This window comes from Bombus fervidus, chromosome 7, assembly GCF_041682495.2.
Source record: "Bombus fervidus isolate BK054 chromosome 7, iyBomFerv1, whole genome shotgun sequence".
NCBI lineage: Eukaryota > Metazoa > Arthropoda > Insecta > Hymenoptera > Apidae > Bombus > Bombus fervidus.
Genome location: NC_091523.1, coordinates 13,890,545 through 13,917,062, shown reverse-complemented (window position 1 = coordinate 13,917,062; position 26,518 = coordinate 13,890,545). Strand labels below are relative to the sequence as shown.

Below are 26,518 nucleotides of genomic sequence, written 5' to 3'. Positions count from 1 at the left end.
TCCTTTTTTCTTTTCTTGCGCGGAAAGAACAACAATTTGAAAATAATCGTAGCCATAAAAATAAACAGTATCTTATTCAGAAAGTTCATCATTGTCCGTAATCATGGACCGAGCATCTCCTCTTCTACAAACAGCGTCCTCGTTGCATATAAATCCGATCTACGTTCTTCCGGGCTTCTTTCCAACGGGTTGAACGCTTCCAAACGTATTTAAAAAGTTGCTATTTCCTCCAAGTTTCCGCTCGCTCGATCCGCACGGTACGAGAACTGTTGCTCGAGGTACGTTTTGTTCGAGGTATTAAAAAACTACCTGAAACTTCTCTCCGCTATTTAAGCAGCCTGTCTTTCCTCAGAGGGAAGTACACAAACGTGTTGGACGATTAAAGGTTTGGAAAGCACAGCCTGTCTCTCTTTTCACTGGAAAACCGAGACTATGCAATCTCATAGGCTTAGATTTCCAAGAGCTGTTTACCTGTCTAGCTGTGCTGCAAATGTTCCATTTTCGATAGCTACGCAAACTCATATTCGGCATCAGGTATTTACGAAATTACAGCTACCTGACCTCCATACTTCTCATCATCATTTCGACGTTTGTAAAACCTAATTCTAAAGGTGAACTATCTTCTAGAATGGGAGTATCATTGTTTTGATAAAAATAAATTATATCGTTTATATTATTATTAAAATACTAGTATTAAATACTATTTATCAAGAAGAATGTCGTGATTAAAAATTTGCCTTAACATGTTCTTTTAATAGTAAGCAATACATAGTAGCGAGCGTAAATAGGGGAAATCTTTTTGTATCAAATTCTACCTAATTTAATTTGTAATTATTACTAATTATTAGGAATAAAAATTTGAAGGAAATATTCTATGTACATGGTGGTTCAAATTGCAAGAAATTCATGTTTAAAATTAATGTTATAGAAGGAGAAATAAAAATAAAACTTTTCATGATACAATTGGAAACTCTGAAAACCCCAATGCTATCGCTTAAATATCGATAGAAGGAAAATAATTTTATCGTTAAACTATCAATAATCATTTACTTCAAACTGCCTATGTCAGATTCATTTTTTGAAGAATTTACTCTTTAACAAACCGCACGGTATATTTGTTTAATGTTCTCCTATTTGGGGGAAATTATTTTCGCAAATTAATATTCACAGTATGAATGCGACGTTTCCCTGAGCTAGCAATTAAAATAAGCTATGGGCAGAAGAGCACAATGATCATTAAGAACCTCTGGTGTAAGTTATCATCCATGCATAATGCCGGTGATAAAATTCACTCGACTGTGGTCAGCGATCTCGAATCAGTGAAAAATGGGAGCAGTGGGAGTTATCGTCGAGGAAGGGATTCGTTCTCGACTAATGACTCTAACAGTTGCTGGAAAAACAGTTTTCCTCTGGTGGTCTAGTCGATCGAACAGGATCGAACACCGAAGGATAAGGCCGCGATCAAGTGAATCTTCAGTTTAAAATAACGACGTGTTTTATTTCTGTTTGGGTCGTTAGCGAATTAGAGAGGATTTCGACGAATGTAAATGATGTTTACATTTCGTAACGACGCGCAACGCGAGAAGATATTTAGTCCGCCCTTGTAGCTCGTCAGATTTTTCACTATTATTTTCGTAATTACGTCGAACGTATGAAAAATGTTAAATTATGTAAAATAAACATGTAGACGTAAAATTTTACGACTAAATAACGAGAGATCTTTTTACTATTATTTTAATTCGAATTGAATTTCTACTATTTTAACTTGTTTAGTTAAGATACCCTAGCAGGTATCTTTTATTTTTGTGATTATTTTATTTGAATAAAGAAATATTTTTAATCGAATCGAAAGAAGCTACGCACAAATATAATAAACTTTTATAACAGGATATTCTAACCCTTTTGAAATTAATGATACAGTACATGTCAAGATAAATTTGAAATTATATAGGAGAACAACTCTGAAGATATGAAATGGATGGGCAATTTTTTGGGGGTCGTTGCTTCTCGATTTCGATTTGTTTCGCAATACACGCACGGCCATCGTCCTGAGATTCGTTCGCATGAAATACAGTACACATATACATACACAAACACACATATCGTGCCTTATGTAAATCATCGGTTTCTAACGATCTCGTTGCGCAACCCCGCCGCAATGGCGCGACGCTCGATAAACTCACGATGAAACCTCGCCGCTCTCATGTGATACATATTTACCCTTGAGATTAATAGCCGCAAAAGGAATTACTATTTCGATCACTCTCGACTGTATATCCTTTCTCGGTTCAAAGATTTTAATTATCCTTCAAACAAAATTGAAGATTAAGATGAATCGATCCTTTGACAAGCCACGTAATTAATTGAAATTCAATGGATATTACAGACATACGTAAGAAATGTAAATAGTTTAGATATAAAAGTAAAAATTTTGGTTTCTTTCGTTATATCAGGTTGTCCGGAAAGTTTCTTTCGTTTTGTAAGGAAATAATAGACGCGCAATGTCTTTTGTTTTAAATGATATCTTTCTTCTTTCCTCCTCTTTTTTTTTCTCTTTTTTCCCCGTAATTACGTAGTTTAGTGACTTTTCACACAAATAAAGATGTAGAATTCATTTAGTTTATTCAATTATACACAAACGTAATAATAGAAATAGAACGAAATGGATGATACATAATTCAATAAAATAATATAAAACAGAAATTCTTCTTCATCTGTTATCAGCTTATGAAACGAAAGAAACTTCTCGGACAACCTAATATAATTCTTTATACACGTTTCGATCTAATTTCTTTCGTACAAATTTCATACTTGATGAAAATATCGTTTATAACGATAGTCGAATGATATCTTAAAAACAAATGGGATGGAAGCTCGGTGAGAAACAGGCAAGGAAACGGTAGCTTCCGCTTTCTCAAGGAGCACATACTGTCGAACAATCACGCGTAAATGGACTGGAAGAATTAGAAAATCGTTTGGTAACGATAACGCGGTATTGAAAGCAAGAAAGCCGTTTCGTTACCACACACCATCGACATAAAGCGAAATAGCGCTATTTTGTCGAACAATGCGTTTGTTAAACGCAACCGAAACACCATGTGACGATCTCCGATTGTTTCTCCACAATGGATTCTGTTCCATGTTTGAACGGCCGACGTTATTTTCGTAAAACATCGTGCCATTGAGAAGAAACGCTACACATCGCAGCCGAGCGACGTCGATTCATCCAACGAATCGGCATTTTTCATTCATGAAAATGTCACACACCGTTCAGGACAGCATTATTGCGTCGTAATCGATGTCTCGCAGCAGAGAGCACGAAAATCCAGAAAATTACGTCGCAATGCTGTCGACGCGCAGCTAGTACGCGTGTATGTTTGCGTATAACCAATAAGGGTGAGTGTATTTCGCGATCCATCATCCGTTCGGATTACCAACAGGGCGTATCTAGTTCCGTTGCGTCGGTTGGTTCGTCGCTTTGCTCGCCTCCTCGCAATTGTCTGGAGAGCGGTATTTCGTGCTCAAAATTAAGAACAACGATATTCCATCGATATTTTTAAACGCAAATTTATCGTATGTACAGCAACAAACTTTTCGAAAAGTATAGATTTTTACTTTGTTCCAAGAAGGTACTGTTATTTTATGGAGAGAAACAGTCTCTATCGCTGAAATGATGGGAATTTATATATCGACTATTTGGTACAAAACTGTATTTTTCACCACAGAATGCGATTATATTTCTCTGTAGTAGCATGTAGTTTTATTTATAGTAACAAATATTATTCTATAGAGGAAAGGACGAAGAGGAAGTACTTGAACGTCATCGTTGCGATTAGGCTGAAAACATAAATACTGAAACATATATCTACGATATAATTAAAAACTATAGAAGCGCAATTGCTATAGCAATTATAATATTGTATGATATATAGGACGAAGCGTTTGAAACAAGTCACCCGAATATCTCGCTTTCTTTCGATGATAGAAATAAATACATCGGATCAAATTTGATTGGTTTCGTGAAGCACATAATCCGATGTAACTAATTTCTCTCTTACAGGGGAAACTAAATTTTAATTTATGTATTAAACTTTAAATGTGTATTGTATAAATAGATATATAGAAATATGAAAAATCTGGAATGCTTGTTACAAATGTTTCGCCTGAGTAAAAGTTCGTTCAGTAAAAGACTAATGCTACAAGACTGACAACTTAGATAATAAATAAGGTTTATGAAAGGAGAACATTTGGATAACTTATTGAACTTAGCGCGAGTTAGATTTTAATTCTTTGGTGATAAAATGACAAACTACTGAAAATAGGTCCTTTGGATTTTCTGTTCATTTATTCGAGTCAGTTGATTTATTTGCATTCCAAATACTCAGTAACTTTTAACAGTTTTAAAATCTTTTTAATTGAAAAAAATTTTCTTTGACAAATATTCTATTTTCCTTCGTTCAAAGGTTTGTATAGCTGTCGATGTGCTTATATACTAGGCTTTGTATTAATTGAAGAGCTTGAAAGGTTGACTGATGGAATCGTTGTGTTCTTTAAACGACGCATGCGACTATCCGATACGATTTTTTAAAAATCATAAATTATTTATGATTGCAATAATACTAAGCTATTTCGATCAAATTTTCAACATGTACGTAACCGTCATAAATCTTCAAACCGTATTGTTTAATTTAAATTTCCATTAAGACCTGGATTAAAAGGTTACAAAAACTGACCTATACTTTTTTCTTCGCGATTCCGACCGATTGCAATTTTTCCAAAACATTTTTGCACGCCATCTAGTAAACTAATCCTCCTAACTTCCAAAAAAAAAAAAAAAAAAAAAACGAAGTTTGGTCCAATTTTTAAAAAGTTGTTCTGTTTTTAGACTATCCGAATATATGTTAATGCCGACGATAGAATTTTATCTTCATTTTTTCTAGGACAAAAATTCCATTACGTAAATCTTTATAGCTATTTAAACATTTACATGACTCTTATTATGCCGATCGATCCAATTGCATTAAAAAAGTTTTAAACATTCATTTTCCACAACGTTTTTCGTCTATTTAATCATTAGTGATCATATAGATACTTTCAGTAGTTTAATTTTCCTGCACGTAGTTGGCTATCCAAATTCTCGTTTTTCCCATATCGGGAATGCCTGTCAAGTGGCTGCAACGAATACGTTCGGAACACTAGAATACTTCATGCGACCATTTTTCAAAATCAGTGTAGAGTTAAAAGTGGCAGTAAGTGGCAGCTTAAGTTTATATACTCCCTTTAGTAATAAAAAATGAAGTTTCCTATTAAAAAATCCTACATCTGTCACCATTAAACATTTTTGTAAAATCCTTGTCGAAGCTTAAATAGTTATAAACTCTGCGCTGTTTAATAGGATATAAAAATTATAAGAATTAAAAGATACTCAATTGAACAATGCAATCAGTATCATTTTGAATTTCAGGATTTTGTCTCGAGAACGTTGCCCTCGACTGCACAATTATTTAAAATAATGTTGTAGATCCGGAAGTTTCGAAGGATTGTCGTTTCAAAGGAAACGGCATTTTTTGGGAATGTTGCACTTGAAAAATTGAATTTTAACAAAAAGCGGATTTTCAGGCCTGTTGGATCCTCGCCATTCTTCCGCGTACGCTTTATTTGTATTCCCACCGATATAGCGATTATGTCTGACATAGTAAAATTAGTGAAAAGGTTTCCACGTACTATTCTGCTGAATGTCGGATACGTAAATACATTCTGGGATCGAATGTTTCCAATTATTGGATATAACAGTAATCCGAACGCTGGTGATGTTTTATTCATACGTAGAAATTCATATTTTTGCGAACATAATTAAAGATGTGTTTCACTTAATAAATACAAAACAGAAACTTGTTTTAATTATCATATCCCACAAGGAGCACTTCAACCGAAGGAAGCAAGTCCAAATAAATAGGAGCCTGTACCATCTACTAAATACATACCATAACGAGTACTTTATTTTGAATTTGATTTGTATCTTTTTGCATACTGTGTACATTCTATATGTTTTCTACACGAAATAGTGAGATAGTTGAGATGGTAATTTTTGATAGGAATGATACTATTGAGATATGTATAATTTTGATTAGCCGTGTAGTAGTGACACACGTATGTGAGTATGAGTGTATGGAAGTATGTGCCTGCACAGCGTCTCGAAAAACAGATGAATGCAACTGTTCTGTTAGCAGTGTGGTATAGAAGATGGTGACATACAGAGAGTGCACAGACGCGTGCAAATGTATATCGACAAAGATCCTGCGAATCGTTTATTAAATAAATCTAAAGCTATTTTAATATAAATTCTAAGTGTAACCTTAGTATTCCTTTACTTTTATTTCGGCGATTAAGATCGACAATTTTCAACAGATACGAAGTCAATATTGATATTATCGTTCTTCTCAGCGGAAAATATATGTACATTAAAGTTTTAGGGATGGAGGGTGGAGAATTTATTATTATTATCCATGAGCCTTTGGAGCCTATAGAGATAAAGGAAGAACAGGCAATTTGTCACTGATAAATTTCAGTTTCCATAGACTTCAAAGTTAAAGCAAGGATGTTCGACGTTACTTTTCTTTGCAAAATGTAAAGACGAATTTTGGTGAAATTTGAGGGGCGAATTTAAACGAATTAGATATTCCAAATTACAGAGAAACGAATGAGTCGATTTGTCTGTTTCAGAAAGCGCGTACGAAGATGAGGAGCATGGCGCCAGGGGCGCGAGATCCCCTGGTGAAAGTGGTCTCGGCGAAGAAATCGGTGCTCCTGACGATGATTGCGCAGATCTACCTTTGAGGATGGATATTAATACGATCAGGGGTTGGAACTCGGGCGCGAGGAGCGGTTTCCTACGGGGCATCGGGCAGCGCGTGAGCTTCGACCCCGAGGCACCGCCGCCGCCGCCGCAACCTGCAAGAAAGGTCGATGAAAAGGTCAAGGTAGGTATCTCTAACGTTACACAAGAAGCTACTGTTTATCACGAACAGTAACAAAGTATTTTGTTCAACCAACGAATAAATTAACGCTCGTGATGATAAATCTCCATCGCTATTTTTTTTTTAACAATTTTTTTAATTAAACCGACAGAATGAAATTGATGTATGATTTGTCAAAGTAAATTTCAAACGTTTATAATTCGCCATACAATTATTCACGAGTATGTAAACTAATTAGAAATCGATCAAAGTTAATTGGAAATTATTTACGGTCATGGTAGATTAGTAGAGACAATCAATTTTTTAATTAGTTACGTGTAAACTAGGTGACCATGTCGATAACCTTCGTATTGAATTAATATTAATAAAAATCTACGTTATCGAAGGAACCACGGTCTATCATCGATCTTCAACAAATTTTTTACGTTCGTGCAAAAATGTCGCAGAGCTTTTATGCACCCCCTTCCTCTATTTAACATTGAATAACGTTTTAAATACTGAAGCTTAAACATCTTTATACCTTTAGTTTATAACTACGTTAATACTATTCTAATATTTCTATTTGATAGATTCCCTTTAACTTTCCTAAAAACTATACAGAAAATCGAAGAATTTTCGAGCCTTCGATAAGATCAAGTATAATTCATATTAACATACATAGGATTATATGATAGTTTCAAGTAATTTTTCGTATAAATTCTATAAAATAAGACTTGGTTGGGTGACACAGATAGGGAACTGTCAGTTTCGAGGAACTATGAAAATGATACCTTTTGTTCTGTCTAGTCTACAGAAAGACTACACCCAAACAAGGCTGAATATTTTGGCTGTCAGCACGAGGGTTAATGGAATTACGAAACGTTCAAAGTAGAACGAGCGTTTGACAGAGGAAAGCAGGCGAACAGACGAATAAAAGGAAGCAGTCGGACGATAACTGCGTTACGACGTCGACCCAATTTGCGGAAGTCGCTATTACGAATCAGAAGTTCTTTTCCCGTCGTAGTCTACCTTTTTATTGCCTTCTCGAAAGTCCTCTCTCTCGAGAGACGATTATGTTCCGAATCCCTGCGAACGAATCAAGCTGTCACTGGAACGTTCTGACTAGTTCCTCGAAAGAAACTCCTACGCTATTTCGATGATCGTAGATAATCGGATTCGACCGATCGACAGATGTAATTACGCTGTAAAGACAGGACAGAAAGAGATCGGCGCCAAAACTTTCATTCTTAATGCGTTCCATTTCGACTGTGACCTCTGTACCAGTCGAATCACCCATTCCAACATTGTAGATCAGAGAGGAAGATGAGCAAGCAGCAAAAAATTATTTTATCGACGCTACAAGCAGTTGAAGATAACGCGTACGCTTCTACGCACGCTTTTACGAGTGGTTCGTGAAGCTTTTGTTTTTATTACGTCGTAAAATCTCTATCGAGTTGATTTCATGGCGGCAAGCGGTATGGTAAATGTACTGGACAACTCGTATTTCGTGAAATCAAACATCCTCCTAACAATTCCAGTCTGGTAGTTCTAATACGCGTTTTCTAACAACAGTTAGATAGTTCAGCGTCTTAAACGAAACCGCCGTTCATAACCTTTAAGACACGTACGTTCTATTTCTAATTCTTCCATCGATAGCAAACGAAACCTCGCAATTGGTTTCTGTCTTTTATTGGTTCGTAAACGTCTTCGATGAATCTCTGCTCGTCAAGCTGCTCCACCAAAATCCCGTGGTTTTAACCGATCGAAACCAATCTTCCACACTTTCATCTCATCTTCGTGCTATTCCGCACACCGGCGATCTATCATATTCACCTTTGTTTCACGGGACAGCGTTTGATTCACGGCGTGGATGCAATGCATTAGAATCTTCTGCCTCTGGCAAAAAAAAAAACCATCGGGAAGCCGCAACTAAATCATACGACGAATACTTGAACATGACCGGTCGACACGGGAATGGAGCTGCTTTGAATACAGGTCAGCAGAAGCTCGTAACGACTACGATGTCCTAGTCAGTGGTCGCTAAGAATAAAGGTCTTCGTTTATTTCAAAGAACAGCGGCATGTGCATCAGGTCAGAAAATGTTCGAATACTTATAAACGGAAAAATTAATTTTTCCTCAGCACGAATTAATTGTCTATGTAACGTATGAAATTCACTCTTGCCTAGTTTAACTTTAATTTTGAAATGAAAATAATGCTAAAAATGAGGATGATGAAATAAACGCATCTTCTGACGAGTACACCGGAGCAATCAAACTTATAGATTCTTACGAATGTATGCATTTCGATATTCAGATGTTTCATTCGTCAGAACCGCAATTACAATCTTAATGGAATTACGGAAGAAAATTCTTGATAAAAGTTGGCTGAAAAGGGGCGGAGGTTGGAAAATAATGAGGCTACCAGGTAACGGAGGGATGGAGGTACTCGGCGGAATACGCGTGAGCTCGCGATTACCCCTCTCGGCTTCAAGAAGATGACATACTGTGCCAAGGGCCGACACTGACAGCGAACGAGTGTTTGCCCGGGCGCACCCTAATTGTCGAGCCGCCACACCCTCGGCAAACATTGTCCATCAACCCTCCTCCTAACAACCATCTCTCTATCGGCCCCTACCACTCGACCCTTTTCCATCGGGACCAGATATATGTACATATATACGCACATCGCACGTATACGCGGTGTCCTTGGTGCGAAAGGACGTGGATAGCTGTATGATCAGAAACCGAGGGTTGCTTAATTGCTGGAGACGCCGGCATTAACCGCAGGATCTCGTCTCGCGTTACCCCCCACACTATTTCATTTCCGCCTCCATCGTATTTGCGGATCGTCGTCGTTCAGCAAATATCAGAGTTCTACGTTTAACGTCTTTGATAAACTTCCTGACTCTTGCCTTGACTCCTTAACACACGGTCGATGTCGTATTAGTCAGCTGATAAATAAATAAAAAATAAAGAAACCGTTGGAGAAGCGCTCGGTTACTGATTGCTTATAAGGACGTCAACGAGATGTATCTTCGAGTAATAGGGAAGTCTCTGGAAGGAGACTTCATTAGGGTCCAAAAGTGGAAGATTGGAGGATTTGTAAGATGTCTTCAATCGTAGATCGATTCATTGTAATGTAATTTATGGTTACGATAGATTAACCCTACAGCATCTCTTGGGTCGTGCCTGATATAGTCGTATTTCTCTGTCGTCATGAAATTTCTTAAGCTTGAGAGAAACGCGAGAGACGCTTCTCCTTTTGATTTTCTGCGTACAAATGTTCTAAAACGCTAAAATCAGAATGAGATTGAGATATGAAAACTCGAGGACCGCAGCAGGGTTAAACCAATGAGAAGGCGCGAAGAAAAGTGGCTTAGTTAAAAATTCTGTGTGAGGTTCATAGAATAGCGAAAAGACTGATGTGTCGGTGAAATGCTGTCTATGTGCCTAGTCATGCTCGTCAGAGACATAAGTTTTTTACTCGGTCAATCTCTAATGAGAAATACGATACTTTGTCAAGCGTAATGAGAAACCTGCGGGAGGAAATATTAGGTTATCCCATAGGTAGCGTCTTGTTTTCTGGAATTATATTCCAACTTTCTGCTAACTTTTTAATTCTCTCCTTGAAAAATTGTTACGATCTCGACCGAAATATTCAGCTACCCCTATGAAATTTCTCATTAGTATCTAATTATTATTAATTAGGTTAAGCGATTCCAATGAAATAAAAAGCTTGTTATGCTAAGTACAGAGAATGGTATAATAAATTTCAATTATACCTTTCATTTTTTATTCCAACTCTTTCATTTATCGAACCTAATATCGTCGATGCTGTTAGATTAAATTAAATTTCACCAGTTCCCACACTCTTAACATTGCCTTAGAAATTCAAAACGCAAGATAAAAAGCTAGTCATGTATTTAATTAATATCACGCCGATCACAGGATTTTCTAGAGGAATAGAAGTTCTGTCGATTGAATTTACCCACAAACATACCGTTTGTAATCACACAATACCTCAACAGTATAATTGAAGGAGCGATAATAGCACTGCTACGAACAATTACACCGTAATCACTTGACCATCCAGTCCTGGCTTTATCTGACATATGTCTTATACTATCTTATCTTATATATTAGGATTTTATGAAGAAAAGCTCCGAAAATACCCGGTTTGCAAGAAAGTATACAAGCATAGAGGTTAACTCTTCCTTTGAATAGGCCTGTGTAGAAAGAAGGCATTGTTTCCGCTCATGTTTGATCTTTACGTGTTGTATTCGGTATTCTTTCCTCGTCTGCAATCTAATGACAAGCATAAAGAGAACTTGCCTCCTAACGAGAGGTTTCCACGATCGAACAATGAACGGCTATCCGAGTCGTTAATTACTCCCCTTGTTCTTCCTACGATCATCCCAATTTCAGCTGAATCTTCGATCAGCCTTTCCATACTCACCCACGCTCCTGTATATCCCTCGATCGACGCTACTGTTCCCTTTCGATCATTTTCCAGCGAATCGTATTTCTCTATGGTTGGAAGATTTTTTTAATTTGTGAAAAATATTAAATTATTTCATAACGTCAGATTTACATGTATTTTATTTATTCATAAAACTATTACCCCATTAGTTTTACACTTAACTAAGTTAGAACTTTACATCTGCACACATGTTTATGATTAATAACGATTCTGTTAATGCTAATTACAGTTTTTTTTTTTAAATTGTTGTCACGTACAAACTAAACTTTTTAGAGGTAATTACGTACGGGATGATTTAATATACGAAGCGAATCGGTATTTTTATATCGATACACTGCAAATATATACAGAAAATATACTTTAAAAATAGATAAGAATTGTTGAAATTAAGTTTATACCAGGAAGGATAAGGGAGACGAAGAAGTAGAAAATTGGAAGAAAAACTAACCATAATCCTTTCACTGCCTCTTAGGAGAAAAACTTTGAGAATCCAGTTAGCTGTTACCTCTCGAGAGTATCGAGTTTAGGGTTAAAACTTCAAAGTTCCACGAAATTTCCGAAGTGTCCGATCCCCAGGTAACACACTCAACTCTGCTCGTATCCCGCTAGTTATTTCATTATATTCGCCTAGTTCTACATCCAGAAGTTCGATGACGTCGTATCGGTTTAAATCACGCCGCTTCTCTCGATCCACGATGCAGATCCATTCGCGCGCACGTCGTTCACTCGGGTGACTATATCCAACGTTGCGGTACATTTATCATCCTAATTTCATCCATCTTTCATCAGAGTTTCGTCCGTCGATCAATAACCCGTTACCCCTCGAGTTTCTTGAGGACTCGATGGTTTTTTGTTGTGAAAAGTGGGATTGGGGCAAAGTCCAGCAAATTCCACTGAATAATATATTATAAGTAAACGTGTATTGGTACTATATTGGAAAATATGGTACGTCGGTGTATTCAGTATAATGTCGCCTGTAGAAGGTGTGTGAGAAAAACAGTGGACGACGGATTTTCATGCATTTCTGGGAAATTTGAAAGTGCACGTAATATGCAAAAATATATAAAATATGCAAAGTATAGCGCTGCCTGTAACACTTGGTGAGTAAAACAATTTCCTGTCGAAGCTCTACTTTGTTAGATTACGTTCCCGAAAATATGAATTTGCACAAAAATCAGCGTTCTAATGACAACGTTACCAATTTATGAGAAATAAGATCGGCTTCGTTACTTTTTCCACACACCATGCGTATCGTAAATGTTCACAAAAAATAAAGAAAAATTGTAAATATAATACCGTAAAAAAGGATGTATCGCGGGACTGGACGAAAGGATAACATTGGCGGGTAGCGACGTGTTTTGATTAATCCTGTCGCGAGGATGAATAGCGCGACGAATGAAATAAAGCTACAAGAAGCTTCATTTTCCGAAACGTGGACGCAGCGACGAGACTATAATAAAAAGTTACGACGGTTTGCAGAGGCACAGTATCCACGGCATGATAGAGGAAGAGAACGTGGTGAGACCGCATCAGGAAATGGCTAGTCTGTCCTATCAAGAGAAGAAGTACCTTCTCGCGGTGGAACGTGGAGATGTTGCTTCTGTCAGAAGGTGAGACTTTAGGAAATCAAAATCGTACGTAAGCTAACAACGTATATTTACGTATTAATGGAATTATATTTGGGGAGCGGAAATTTTGGGGGCACGTAGCGCGCGTGGATTATGTAACAAGAATAACGAAGGGGAGAATCCTTAATGTCGCAAGACATTCTGGAAAAATTCACTCTCGTACACGTGCCAATTTTTTCTCCTCTGTATATACATATATATCTTCTATATATATATAAAAGAAAATTTTCAGAGCCGCTCGAAATCCTTGTTACATCATCGAACGTTCGTATCTCGTGGTTAATCATTCGCAAACAAGACACGTCTTATACCAATTATATCCGGGTCTGGATGTAACTGATCTTTTTTCCACGGAGAGTTTCAAGAAGTTAGGGCCAAACTTTAAGAGTATCCATATAAACGAGCAAAAATGTCTTAATAAACACAAGTCGATATATCGTTATTTTCGAAGTTGTAAGACGTACGTGTTCATACTATGAACATATGAAACGACAGATACAGACAACTCGACGAGGCACTCGCATATATGCATATTTTTGTATAGAAAAATTTTCATTCCCAAATATACGTCCGAAATATGAATGTTCAGCGGGCTAGAATCGGCAAGATGCAAGGTATTGTTTCGATCACTTTCAACGCGACTACAATGGCTAATTTGAAAGGCGGGAAGAAACGGCGCGTAAGAGTATCGCAATCGTGGCTTTTGTGCAAATGAGCATACGCGCGAGCTGGTTGAAATCCGTTGGATCTAGAGGTTGAGCGTTAAACAAGACAAGAGATCTCGCGAGGGAAGGTCAAACGCGCAGCTCATACACATATGTATATCGCGTCAGTGTGCCAAAAAAGGATCTAATTATCCTACGAACAATCGTCCCGTGATGCTGAAACTTCTCGGAATTCTTCACGGCGTTGCTCGTCTCGACGCAATTAATACCGATTGCGATGTACGAGAAAGTTTCAGCGGTCGTGGAATTCTCATTTGGCTCGGTCTCGGGAAACAGGACAGCTAAATACGATTGCCAAGTCGATCCGTTCCGGTGAACGTAATGGGAAAATCGTGAGCTTCGTGGTTGAAATAAAAGAAAATAAAAAAAAAAAAAAAGAGGGAGAAATAGAAATGGTAAAACGAAAGGAAAAAAAATAGAGAAGTTAGTAGGTAGGAACGTAATGGGTGTTGTTTCAGGATGTTGCAGAGTGCTCACGAAACCGAAATGAACATCAACTGCGTGGATCCATTGGGACGTTCGGCGCTTCTAATGGCGATCGATAACGAAAATCTGGAAATGGTGGAGCTGCTGATCGAGCACAAAGTCGACACGAAGGACGCGTTGCTTCACGCCATCTCCGAGGAATTCGTCGAAGCGGTCGAGGTACTTCTGGAACACGAGGAAAGTCTTCATCGAAACGGGGAGCCACACGTTAGTCGCTTTCATCGTCTAGTATATGTAACTGTATCGATCCAAGAATTTTTTATGCTTTTCTCTTTATCAATCTGTAGAAACTAGTCGCGCGCGTATAAAACGTCCCTTTGAATATTTTTACGGTCGTGTATAAGACGTTCTTTGAACAATTTTTCCTCATCCCTTGCGCTCGAGCTTTCCTTTACTCTATCGGAGACACTTTGATTTCGTAGCAACAAGCTTCGCCTCGCAATTAAGCGGTGATTGCATTTTTCCGGCTAGGCAATTTCGTTTCAGTTATCGAAACTCCCCCCTGTCCCGTAATTTTCACCGTTGGTTGGTTTCGTTCCGCGCTTAGGCGACCAACTACGGCGACCAGACGACTCAGCGCTACGGTTAAGTAGATTCCATCCGAGAAATAAGTCGACCCACATTTAAATCAGGTAATCCGAAGAGTTTTCCGCCGTTGACCGTCATTCGCAACAAAGCGTGTCTCGATGAAAGCGTTTCTCGATGAAAGCCAGCTGACCGAATCTCATTTCCGTCAGAGCTTGAAAAAACGCTTGCACCCGTATACCGGTCAAATTCACGCCGACTGGACATCGGGGAAAACGGGAAAATAAAGGCGAGAGGGTCGGGGAATTGTTGACGAGAGGAAGCTTAATCAGCTTTTATTCCTCTTTTCCGAGGGAGGAATCGGCTTACGTTCACCATCGGAAATAATTATCATAGTCCCCCTTGCCTCTAACGATCGCGATGTTTTATTAGTTTGCCAAGTGCGTCGATTATTAAAGAAGCAGGGCAAGTACGGGAAAGATGATCTATCGTAGCTATTTCAGAATGGAAGAACGAAATAACAGTTTCATTATCGTCGCCTGTCGCAACACGAGACCCATCTCGTTTATTTGTTTCAATTAATCTATTAACCCTAATCTCTTGAACATAACTCTCTTCTTTATGTCCCTGCTGTTATTTTCTAACGAGTTGTTTCGTTTCTACAAAAAAAAAAAAAAAGAAAAGAAATAAAATATATTACATATATTTGAAAGTATTCAAATTAACCATTTCAATCCACGTAACATCTCTCTTGTGCTTGCCCTGCAAAATTCTTATTATACATTTGCTCGCGTATTCGTCGTAAGATTAACGTAAATTCGCGATCTACGAATTTCTTCTACGCTCTGTCTAAAGAACAATCGCTCCATATTGCAATATATATAATATAAGTTTATACGTTTGTGTTTCAGAGCTGGGAAGCGCTGCCATCGGACACCGCAACCTTCACACCAGACATTACACCCCTAATCTTAGCCGCTCATAGGGATAACTACGAGATCATTAAGATCCTGCTGGACCGCGGATCCACGTTACCTATGCCACACGATGTTCGTTGCGGGTGAGCGGTTTTCGAACAAAGCTTCTTTCATCCTTCCCATAGTTACGAAATTTTCTTCATAAATAAATCTGACGAGAGAAGCTGTAAACGTGAGAAACTACAATCCCTTGTTAAGTATACGTTTCACGTTGATTAATTTCCAATACTGATTTAGCACGACATGCGATGCTCTAACGGAGCCCGCGTATACCAATCAGTTAGGGTATCTACGATGCAACCTTTACGCAGCCCAAACCTAATCCCCAATTCCCAAGCATAGGGTGAAATTTCACTTCCCTCGATAATATCTATCGTAAATACTAGGTCTATCCTCTTACACGAAACTTAACATCCGAAAGTTTACAAACAGAGCGGAAAATCCCTAACTAGAGTCATATTAATATTGATTACGATGATGGCATTTATTCATGAGCAGGTGCGACGAGTGTGTAACATCGAGGAGAGAGGATTCTCTGAGGCATTCCAGGAGCCGAATAAACGCATACAGAGCTCTAGCATCGCCGTCCTTGATCGCTCTTTCCTCAAAGGATCCCATCCTAACTGCGTTCGAGCTCTCTTGGGAACTTCGGCGACTCTCGTTCCTCGAGCACGAGTTTAAGTGCGAATACCAGGTGAGACAATTAAGTAACGATATGTATTGCCTCGGTAAAGACGATAGGGGATAGAAAGTCGATATAGGAAAAGAAAGGAACTCAACGTTTAATAAAACAACGTTAAAACGATATTATCGATGTGTTTTTTTATACTTTAGAAAAAGAGATTAAAATCGATATACTGGAATTCTTCTTCTAATAGTGAGGATGAGTTGAATCGTTGCATAGAACAGCGTAACTTTAACTTGATGTAAGAGTAGAACTCTAATGGAAGAGTGCCACGACAAGATAACTTGCCTCTCCTTTCAAAGGATTTCGTTTTCGATAAGCAGAAGGCGATGTTATTTTGTCCATAGTCTAGTTACAATTCTTTCAATTTTATTTGATGTTCGTTTAAAGTACCCGATTACGCCGGAAAATAGAATCTAACGTTCAATTTAACCATGGAAACGCGACGCTCCCTCCCCCCGCTTGGAGAACGTATCCGTGAAGCCACAAGGGGAAGATTACATAAAACAACCGTTGAACTTCGGAGTTTGCTCGCTTCTCAACCCTTTTGGCCCACTTTCCTCGTCGTTCAATTACTTCTTTTGCAAACCCATCTACGAAACGAAATTTACGGTAGCGTACCTACATTCTTCGCGCTGCTAATGATCGAAAATATTTAAAAAAACCTGCTTATTTTTATCAAGTTATATATTTCAATTGTACAGTTATGGATAAATAGAGCTACGATGATATTATCCTTTAAAATCATCACAGCTGCGTATAATAAAATATTATGATGCTATTAGATCGGTTGGTTAAATCAATTAGTTATTATGGAACTACCTGTGTTACAATTTTTTGGTTTCTCAATTGAAAGGTAAATTAAGGCGGGTCTTCTAAATCTAAAGTAAATACCATTTGCGGTTAAATAATTTAATTAATAAATTTTGTGGTTACACGCTATTATGACGCTATTAGATCGGTTGGTTAAATCAGTTGGTTATTATGGAACTACCTGTGTTACAATTTTTTGGTTTCTCAATTGAAAGGTAAATTAAGGCGGGTCTTCTAAATCTAAAGTAAATACCATTTGCGGTTAAATAATTTAATTAATAAAATTTGTGGTTACATGTAAACAGTAAAATACGTACGTTATCGTCATGTTTTTCAACGAACAATTTAGCGTTAAATCGAGAGATCGACATTTAATAAATATATATATAATATATACACGTTTTGTAATTCGATTCTAAAATAGTATTGCTGATTCGTCGTTAATTTGTACGCTGCAATAAGACTCTCATTCTGATACCATAAATCGACCAGTGTCCAGATACTTATTGTTGGAATGCAACGATATTTCACGCATAGACATAAATACCTTTACACAGACACCCACACAGGCATTTGCACAGGACACTTACACAGGTCATACTCATTACTGTATAGAAAGTGGGGTTCAAAGTATTTAAGGGATCATGGGTCATTACCTAAGTCTAGTCTGAGAGTAACTGGTCAACAATCAACAATCTCCATACGTTGTTAATTATATCACTCGCTTATATACATCAGGTTCTATAGTTCTGTTTAATAAACATCACTGAATATTATTTCAACAAAAACATTGTGTCTTCCACAGATTATTAATCTTAACTTCAAGATTAAATTCTAACACTTATGAATGTGAGTAGTATACATACTACATGGTACTATATAGCTAGAAAAAGAAAGTACAAAAATATTCTCCCAGATATTATGGGTAGGATCTTCTAAAGATATAACGAAAATGGGGCACGAAGTTGAGAAAGTTAGGGTTGACATAAGCTTGCGAAAGAATGTGGCGCCACGTATATGTATTCCTCCGACGTAGATTGAAACGTATAGGTTTCTTTATAAGGTCGTATAGCTCGTATATTATTCCCGTCATTTATTTCGTTTGTTCGCGCAGGAAGAATGCTTCTGCCCCGTAGAGATGTTCCAGACTCTCAAATGGAAAATTCGCAGATCACCGGAATTCATGAATGTAGAAAGGAACAAAATAAATCAATATAATGCAAATCGATGCTTCGCAAAGATATCTATACAGATCTTGTACAAATTGTTTATTCGGGATCCTTCCGGCGAATCTGACATTTAAGCTGGCAAATATCGATGTCGACGCGAGTCGGGGCACGCATGAAAGGAAATTAATACGAAGAAACGGCTCGTGCATTTTCCAGTACGACGCGGTCTGCTTATTTCTGTCGGCCATCTTTGTTGACGCAAAGCGTCGTCTTTCTCGCGTTGTAAACGCGATCGTTGTTAATTCTTGTAAACAGCTCGAGCGCACGTGGTCGTTTTCGATTCACGAAAGTCTCGAAATACTCGCGAGTGTCCTTCCTCTAAACTACTCTAGAGAAAACGAAATAACACTAGGCAAAACGTCTCGATGAAAGTTTCATGGTCGATGCAACGCGACGACGGATATTAATGTCTCGTTAGCTTGATCTCGAAGTACATGGCCACTCGCAGATATTAGCGAACGTTTGAACAGTTTGGTATGGCGCTTTGATGTCATAAATGTTTGCTTTGGCGCGTAACTCCAGGCGGAACAGGGCTGCACCGGATTCCTGTTCGTTCGCTCGTTTCTATCTTTTCCGAAAAACGCGCTGTATTTTCTAGTTACCGGACAATGAAAATTTCGTCGGATAACGAACGCACAAGGAACGTTGCTTTGGAATACTTTCAATGTTTCTTTTCTTATCGATTCCGAAAGATCGCGCTTCGAATTTCGAATAACGATCGAACGAAAATAATTCATCGTCGTTGGCGGATTGATTAAACCTATAAAGAGATTGGCAATCGATTAACGAGGATGAATTATAGACGACCAACCCTCGTCCAACTTTCCTTTCTCGTGGCGCGATAAAAACTTCTCGCTTCTCTTTTCGGCCCCTTTTTGTCGTATCGAGCGACGGTCTATCGTTTGCCGGCCATCTTGGATCTCCTTTTGTGAAACTATTATTTCACGAGAATATTCTGTGGAACATTGTACGGAATGTCTCTGAAAGCACAATTCTTTTGTTCTTACTTTGTGTCATATAGCCGAGTCGCTCGTTTCTTTCGATGTTCAACATATTTTCTTCTTTTTTGATTGCCCGGCCGATTAAACACACCCGTCACTTTGTACCTATCAATTTAAATGCAATAACGTCCGAACAAATTGCTGCAGATGATCGTTTAAATCTTCCAAGCGATCGACGAGGACTAAAGGGAAATAAATTACCGACCGATTTCTCCCTATCCTTCGTTCGCGGGGATAAAGTTTCCACGAGATTACTCCGCGTTTTTTCGAAGGTCTCGAATCGCGCCGAATGGCCGATTGTCCCCCGACAACTCGATTGACAAACGACCTGTCTTCGATCTGAATCTTTTTATCGCTCTTATTCATGCTTCTCTTCGCAATTTCCCTCGAAACGAACGATACGAGCCTCCAAGTGTCCTTAAAATTCGATACAGCTTCTTTTAAGAGCCGTTTTCAAGAGCCATCGTTTTCCAGAAAAACGGCGCCACCCTTATACGTTAGAGAAAAAAGTTTCGCTAACGACGTCGCGGCTTACTTGCAGAAGCACCGTCGGGGAAACTTCCGTCAACGAAAGTAGCAACGCTTCTGCAGAGAAACACCGGCGAATAATTCCGTCCTTCCGCGTTGTTGACAGAACTTGTTTCGCGCCTCGCGTGCTCGCTTCTCGAAACGGCAATGTTGCGATTCCAGGAGCTTAGAAGACAATGCCAAGACTTTGCTACTGCTTTACTGGATCACACTAGAAGTTCCTACGAGCTGGAGGTGCTCCTAAATCACGATCCCACCGGGCCAGCGTTCGAGCACGGCGAAAGGATGCATCTGAACCGGCTGAAACTCGCTATTAAACTTCGGCAGAAAAAGGTAACCGTTCGAACTTTTATATTTCTCAAACGAATTGTAAAAGAAAAATTGTACGTTATCGAAGAAACAGACTACTTGAACAAGACGTAATGCGAGTAATGCATACGATCAAATAGTTTTTAATGTTACCGCGATCCTCGAACTTTAACGTCTCAACTAGACCTTCGTCTCGATCAGCGAAACATCTTTCGATATTTTAAGAAAATCTTTATACGTTCACCGATGGAAAAGAAGATATTATACAATCCATAATTATTCGTTATTATTTTTTATTATTAATCAACAAAAAGTTTCCAAAATAACGCCAGTAAGGTACAAAAGATTAAGAAGATTGCACAAGAGCAAAGTGTAGATATAACGTCGTTAGATCCTAGATGGATCATTCGCGATGAGTCCTAATTCCTAAATTAGACCTTAATATGTACAATTTGCTAGTTATATGACCGGAAACTGTCGACCGATATTAGATTATCTCGAAATTTCCAGTTCGTGGCGCATCCCAACGTGCAGCAGTTACTCGCATCGATTTGGTACGAAGGTCTTCCTGGCTTCCGAAGGAAAAACATGGTCCTCCAGGCGCTGGAGATCGTCAGAATCGGCGTTCTCTTTCCTTTCTTCAGCGTTGCATACATCATCGCGCCCCACAGCGTGGTCGGCCAGACCATGAGGAAACCGTTCATCAAGTTCATCTGTCACTCGGCCTCGTATTTCACTTTTCTTTGTAAGTATCTTCCTTCTTTCTACTAAGTTTTGCCTCGTCGAAACTCGTGCGAACCTGTTCTGCGAACGTGCGAACGCGCGAACGTGACGAACGTGGCCAACGACTTTTGATTCTTGCCCCGAATCCTCATTCAAATGCCGCACTGTGCGTCGCGTCGATCGACTACATCTTGCTTCATCACTGCTGCAAGCTGTTTCCAGCACGTTCTAAAATTAACCTCGATCAAAGTTGGTTCATGACTTTCTCTTTTTTCCAAACAGCTGGCTCGCTCGTTTCCTTCAGGCGTACGGGAATGCGTTCAACCTCGTTCCTCTCGGCAACGTATTTTACCTTTCCTCACGTCAGCGAATCAAACGCAGAGACCCGCTTCTAAACAGTTTACAAATACCTCTCATGGCAACCGCGATTCGCGAATACCTCTCACTACCAATAATAGCAGAGTGCGGTAATGCTCTAAATTTGAGACATTAACCATCATTACGGGGAAACGATAAACATTTGAAAACGGGAACACCCTTAATCGAATTAAAGCTACCAAATACCACCGCAAAATTATAGTATACAGCACTGAATCGAGGACACTCGGGACCTCCGACATTCTTTATTTCTTTAATATGATAATTACATGGCACGAATGTATTCCATAATGGTAAATTTTATTAAATGCTAGAGCGTATCTGTACTGTCACTTTGCCTCGCCTTTTTCTCCCCCATTATTCTAACCTTTGAGTAAATATTCGGAATTTTTATCAAGATGTTTCGTGACGAAAATGGTCACAGTTTTGAATACAACAGTAGTTAGAAACTCGGCCGAGGAGATTCAGTTAGAGAACGGTTTAGAGAGCGGCATTCAGACAGCTGAAGCAAAGGCAGCAAGTTCCAGGCCAGGTTCCAGGCATTCGCGAAAAGCATAATTGACCTCGAAGTTAAACTAACGATATTTTGAGTCACGGGGAACGTGGCCAGATAATGTACTCCTCGAGGACGCGACCAGGGCGTAAGGAATTTCGAGAGATTATTCAGGAATAAGCCAAGTTAATCTCGTCGGCCGTAGTACGTGGTTAGTTTCGCACACATACGAGGGTAATATTTGACCCGATGTGATCGTGGAGACGGGCCTGTATGTAAATCGCCGGATCCAATAGCTGTTTCTATCGTTTTTCGATCGATAAATGATCTTGGGAGAAGATCAATCTACGATGTTGCACATCTGTTCAGAGTGATTTGGAGTTTCGAACGCTATCGTACGAAGTTGTCAAGTGCTTTAAAGCGACTTACAGCTTCGATACACCGCATCGTCCCTATTATCGAGTTTACCTGAAACAATGTTACGCAAAGATGTAACTTAAACCCATTATAGTTGTAAGCTTCGCAATTACAGCAATGTCTCGTAGAATTCTAATAGACCAGTTTAGAGTTACGTCACGTTGTTAACACATTTCGCTACAATTACGTAAAAACGTGTCTTTCCTGTATTTCCATTTTTCAATTTAACTGTCGATTAAATACGTTGGCTGTCGTAACGCGATGTACCGAAGGTTTCGTTAAGCCAGCTTTACTTTTGAGAAACAGAATTATAGCACTACGATCATCTACGAGCCAGCACTCGGACGGTTCGTGAGTAATTTAACGGATTTTCGATGCCATGCATTTTTAACTTGTCCGCGGCACTTTCCCACAGTTCAGTAGCCGAGATCCTGTCATAAACTTCGCAGTTTCCAAATGGTCATGCGACGACCAACCTAATGGTTTCCGTCACATAACTCGTACCCTCTCGAATATTCCACAGAGGTGTACGTTCCCACTATCTCGACGAACATCCCCGTGTAACGCTTGGTCAATGTCCTCTTTCCGAGAATACAACGCACGATGGAAGACGGATACCAAGTACAAAGAATACCGAAACAGCGCGCATCTTCGGTAAAATTTCAGTCATACCTCGGAAAATCCCAGTCGTATCTCAGAAAAGACAAGTTAAATCGCTATCAATCTGTAAATCGCTTCGCACGTCGCGAAACCTTTTACGTATCATAATAGCATCGCTATCTCATATATACCTATATATAAGCATGATGCAGTATGACATCAGTTGTGCATAAATACATTCGAAAATCGCAGTCGATCGATCAATCGATCTATCTTCTGTAATCGCGCATCACACGCGCAAACATGATTGATTATGCCCTTTGATCGAATGTACATTCTTTATATGCTCGATTATGCGACATAATTATACACGCGAGTTGAGGAACGGTAGGTATAAGTTGGAAAACTACATTTTGAGATATTTGAAGAAATAGCTACAATTTTCATGATTTGGTATCACCGATTCCCAATTTAAATACGGATATGTTCATCCAGATAAACGTTCGCATATGTTGAATTATGGTATTACATATATTTTTCATACGATAACATAAAACTCGAATTTGTACTGTTTTTTAACTTAACCCATTTTTGTTGAAAGGAAGTGTAAGAAATAAGATAGTTCTTCGAAAACAAATTTCTTCATTGATCCTTGTCTTGTGATACACTTCACTAACTTATTATACAAAAGATTAAACATTTCCGACTTGTACCGTCTAACGAGTTTTTACAAAAATTGATATAACTAAAAAGGTATTCGTCGTATCAATAAAAAAAAGGACGTGATTTTGTGCAACGAAAAATGAAACAACGTTAAATAGCCATATTCTTATATGACCGAAATGAAATAAAAAGTCATTACAAATGATATGGATTCACGTTTGTCCGCAGTTATGTTGATCCTGGCTAGTCAAAGGATAGAAAGCGTGATCGGGAACTGGATGGGTCACGATGTCATAGAGCACGAACCAGCACCGACGAAAAGAGGCGCTGCTCCAACGATCGTCGAATGGTAAGACAATATTCTTAATCAATGTTTCTCTTCGTTCACATGGAACCGGACAAAACGATGCTAAATAAAAACGCGGCAGATATCGATTGTTATTTTTCCTAAGAATGTTTCCTCAGTGCGCTGGAAACTCAATCCACTCGACGATACCTTGCATCATCCTTCCACTACAGCTCTAGCTTCTACTAAATTCTAGTAGCGCAACCCAAATAAAACTGACTTCCCAAAAATAAACACTCTCGGTAGCCACCCGTCCCTCGTGGCACCTCTTGAAACGACTTCTTCTCCCAAACTGACAGTATATTATTCCCTGTAAAGGAAATAATATAAGTGAAGTTGGGAAACGCATTTCCCGAAACGCTTTTAAGTTGTGCCAGCGATACTCCCAGGAGGAAGCCGATTTCGAGAAAATGGGAAGAATATCGTCAAACGTGTACGACGTATCGTAGGTTCATCCTGGCCTGGGTATCCGGCCTGATTTGGTCCGAAGTGAAGCAGCTGTGGGACGTCGGCCTCGAGGAGTACGTGAACGACATGTGGAACGTGATCGACTTCGTTACCAACTCCTTATACGTAGCTACAGCCGCGCTCAGGGTGGTCGCTTACTACAGGGTGCAAAAAGAAACCCAGAAGTCCGGATCCATGATCGAGCTGCAACGCGAACAATGGGATACGTGGGATCCGATGCTCATATCCGAGGGCCTTTTCTCCGCCGCAAATATATTCAGGTCTTCGCTGAATTTAATTTCTTCGTCCTATTCTTTCTTACTAAAAACCTTTATTTGAATTATTGTTAAAATTTGCACGTAGTTCGCAGAGCCAGATATTTAACGAATAATTGTTTGATGATGAATTGTTTGGAAAATTCGTAGCGAAATTTGGACACGATTTGAAGATTGTACGTTATAGAATATATCATTTCTTTTGATAAGCTTTTAATACTTAATTTCTTCTAGTGTCTGTAATTCTCTCGGCAAAGCATTTATTAACATAGTCCTTGTGTAGGCTTCTGCAATATTTCTTTTCACAGAATGAATATCCTCTAAAGATATGGATGATATGTAGGAGACGAGGAAAATTCTTGGTAAACTTTAACTAAGCCATTCGATGCACAGCAGGAAGCATCATTTTGCTGAAGCACATAACAAATGATTTACTCCAAACCTTATCAAACCTACGATATATAGAATAAAATAAGTTAAATCGATTGCCAGAAACGCTACGAATTCTTCGAGCAACCCAATACCTACTAGTCGACATTGACTCAAAGTACTTGAGCACAAATCATAGAAAATTTTTATAAATGCATCAATTTTGTTGTACAAAACTTTCTAAAATATATCATGAACACTGGTAACCAGGCACGACTGTCATAATTATATTGCTGAAATTTCCTGAGCCATTGTTCATGTTCAATAGAAACTGAATATATAAGTCCTCAAAATAGCAAGTATTTTTGTTAACTTTAGAATGTTCTATTCCGAACAATTGCATTATTTGAAATGTCACCTGGCGCCAGCAACTTTCTAACGCGTAAAATTTCACGGTTACGCATCAAAAAGGTAATTGAGAAGTACTCTAATACGCTTTGGAGAGTTCTTTGCACGATATCTCGTGAAATCCCGAGAAATGTAATTAGGCAGCACTCTTTCAGCATAAATTTCAATTTCACGCTCTTCAGCCGCACATACGATCAAACGCAACACGACTGGTCTATCGATCTACTTGCAGCTCTCTGAAACTCGTCTACATTTTCTCCGTAAATCCTCACCTCGGTCCACTGCAAGTCTCCCTGTCTAGGATGGTGATGGACATCATGAAGTTCTTCTTCCTCTATGTGCTGGTGCTATTCGCCTTTTCCTGCGGTAAATCTCCATGTCAATTCCACGGGTCGATCCGTATAAAAACCATGACTGAAATAACTCTCACGAAACGACGTTATTCGTTAACTCAGGTCTGAACCAGCTGCTATGGTACTACGCGGATATGGAGAAGAAACGGTGCCCGACCGCGATGGCTTATTCTGGTAACACCAACGTCACGACTGATTCGAACGCTTGCATCGTTTGGCGTAGATTTGCAAAGTACGTGCTACTTTTTGATATAGTAACTTTTAAATGAAGATTATAAATCTTGTTAAGCATAAATGTATAATATGTTGAGTATAATCTGATTGATCTTCCGATTTTGATGTTATTTTACGTTTGTTAGCTTATAGCTTTATATAACATAATCGAAAGGAGGAACAATCTGTCCGATTCAAAAATATAAAATCTTCAGTAATAAATGCAATTTTGTGAAAGAAAAGAAAACTAACCGCAATATCTTCCAAGTAGCAATGAGCAATACTTTCGAAATCGATATTTTTGATGTAAATATTTTTCAAGAAAACCGCGTAAGCAAATTTAATGAAAAATCAATTTCGGTGATATAAGATTGATCGACAAGATAATGTACAGAAAATAAACAATGCAACTTGTCTTTATCTACAATCTACGAATTTCTTAACGAGATGATAGAGTAAAAAACGTGGAAAATTATATTATACCTCACAT

At 38.6% G+C, this 26,518-nt stretch overlaps 1 protein-coding gene across 9 annotated transcripts in view; it reads left to right on the top strand.

The window, feature by feature from the left end:
- Trpgamma (Transient receptor potential cation channel gamma) overlaps positions 1 to 26,518 on the top strand; it is a 102,009-nt gene that overhangs the window by 69,127 nt on the left and 6,364 nt on the right. For 7 of the 9 annotated variants that reach the window (XM_072006520.1, XM_072006519.1, XM_072006517.1 and 4 more), the window contains 11 exons: positions 6,724 to 6,980; positions 12,917 to 13,047; positions 14,249 to 14,510; positions 15,713 to 15,861; positions 16,277 to 16,472; positions 20,197 to 20,367; positions 20,854 to 21,088; positions 23,846 to 23,966; positions 24,413 to 24,691; positions 25,695 to 25,828; positions 25,918 to 26,047. In XM_072006520.1, coding sequence (XP_071862621.1) covers positions 6,840 to 6,980; positions 12,917 to 13,047; positions 14,249 to 14,510; positions 15,713 to 15,861; positions 16,277 to 16,472; positions 20,197 to 20,367; positions 20,854 to 21,088; positions 23,846 to 23,966; positions 24,413 to 24,691; positions 25,695 to 25,828; positions 25,918 to 26,047 — 1,949 coding nt within the window. In that variant the 5' untranslated portion in view covers positions 6,724 to 6,839. The remainder of the gene's footprint in view (positions 1 to 6,723; positions 6,981 to 12,916; positions 13,048 to 14,248; positions 14,511 to 15,712; positions 15,862 to 16,276; positions 16,473 to 20,196; positions 20,368 to 20,853; positions 21,089 to 23,845; positions 23,967 to 24,412; positions 24,692 to 25,694; positions 25,829 to 25,917; positions 26,048 to 26,518) is intronic. The other 2 variants (XM_072006516.1, XM_072006513.1) reach the window with 1 other exon arrangement.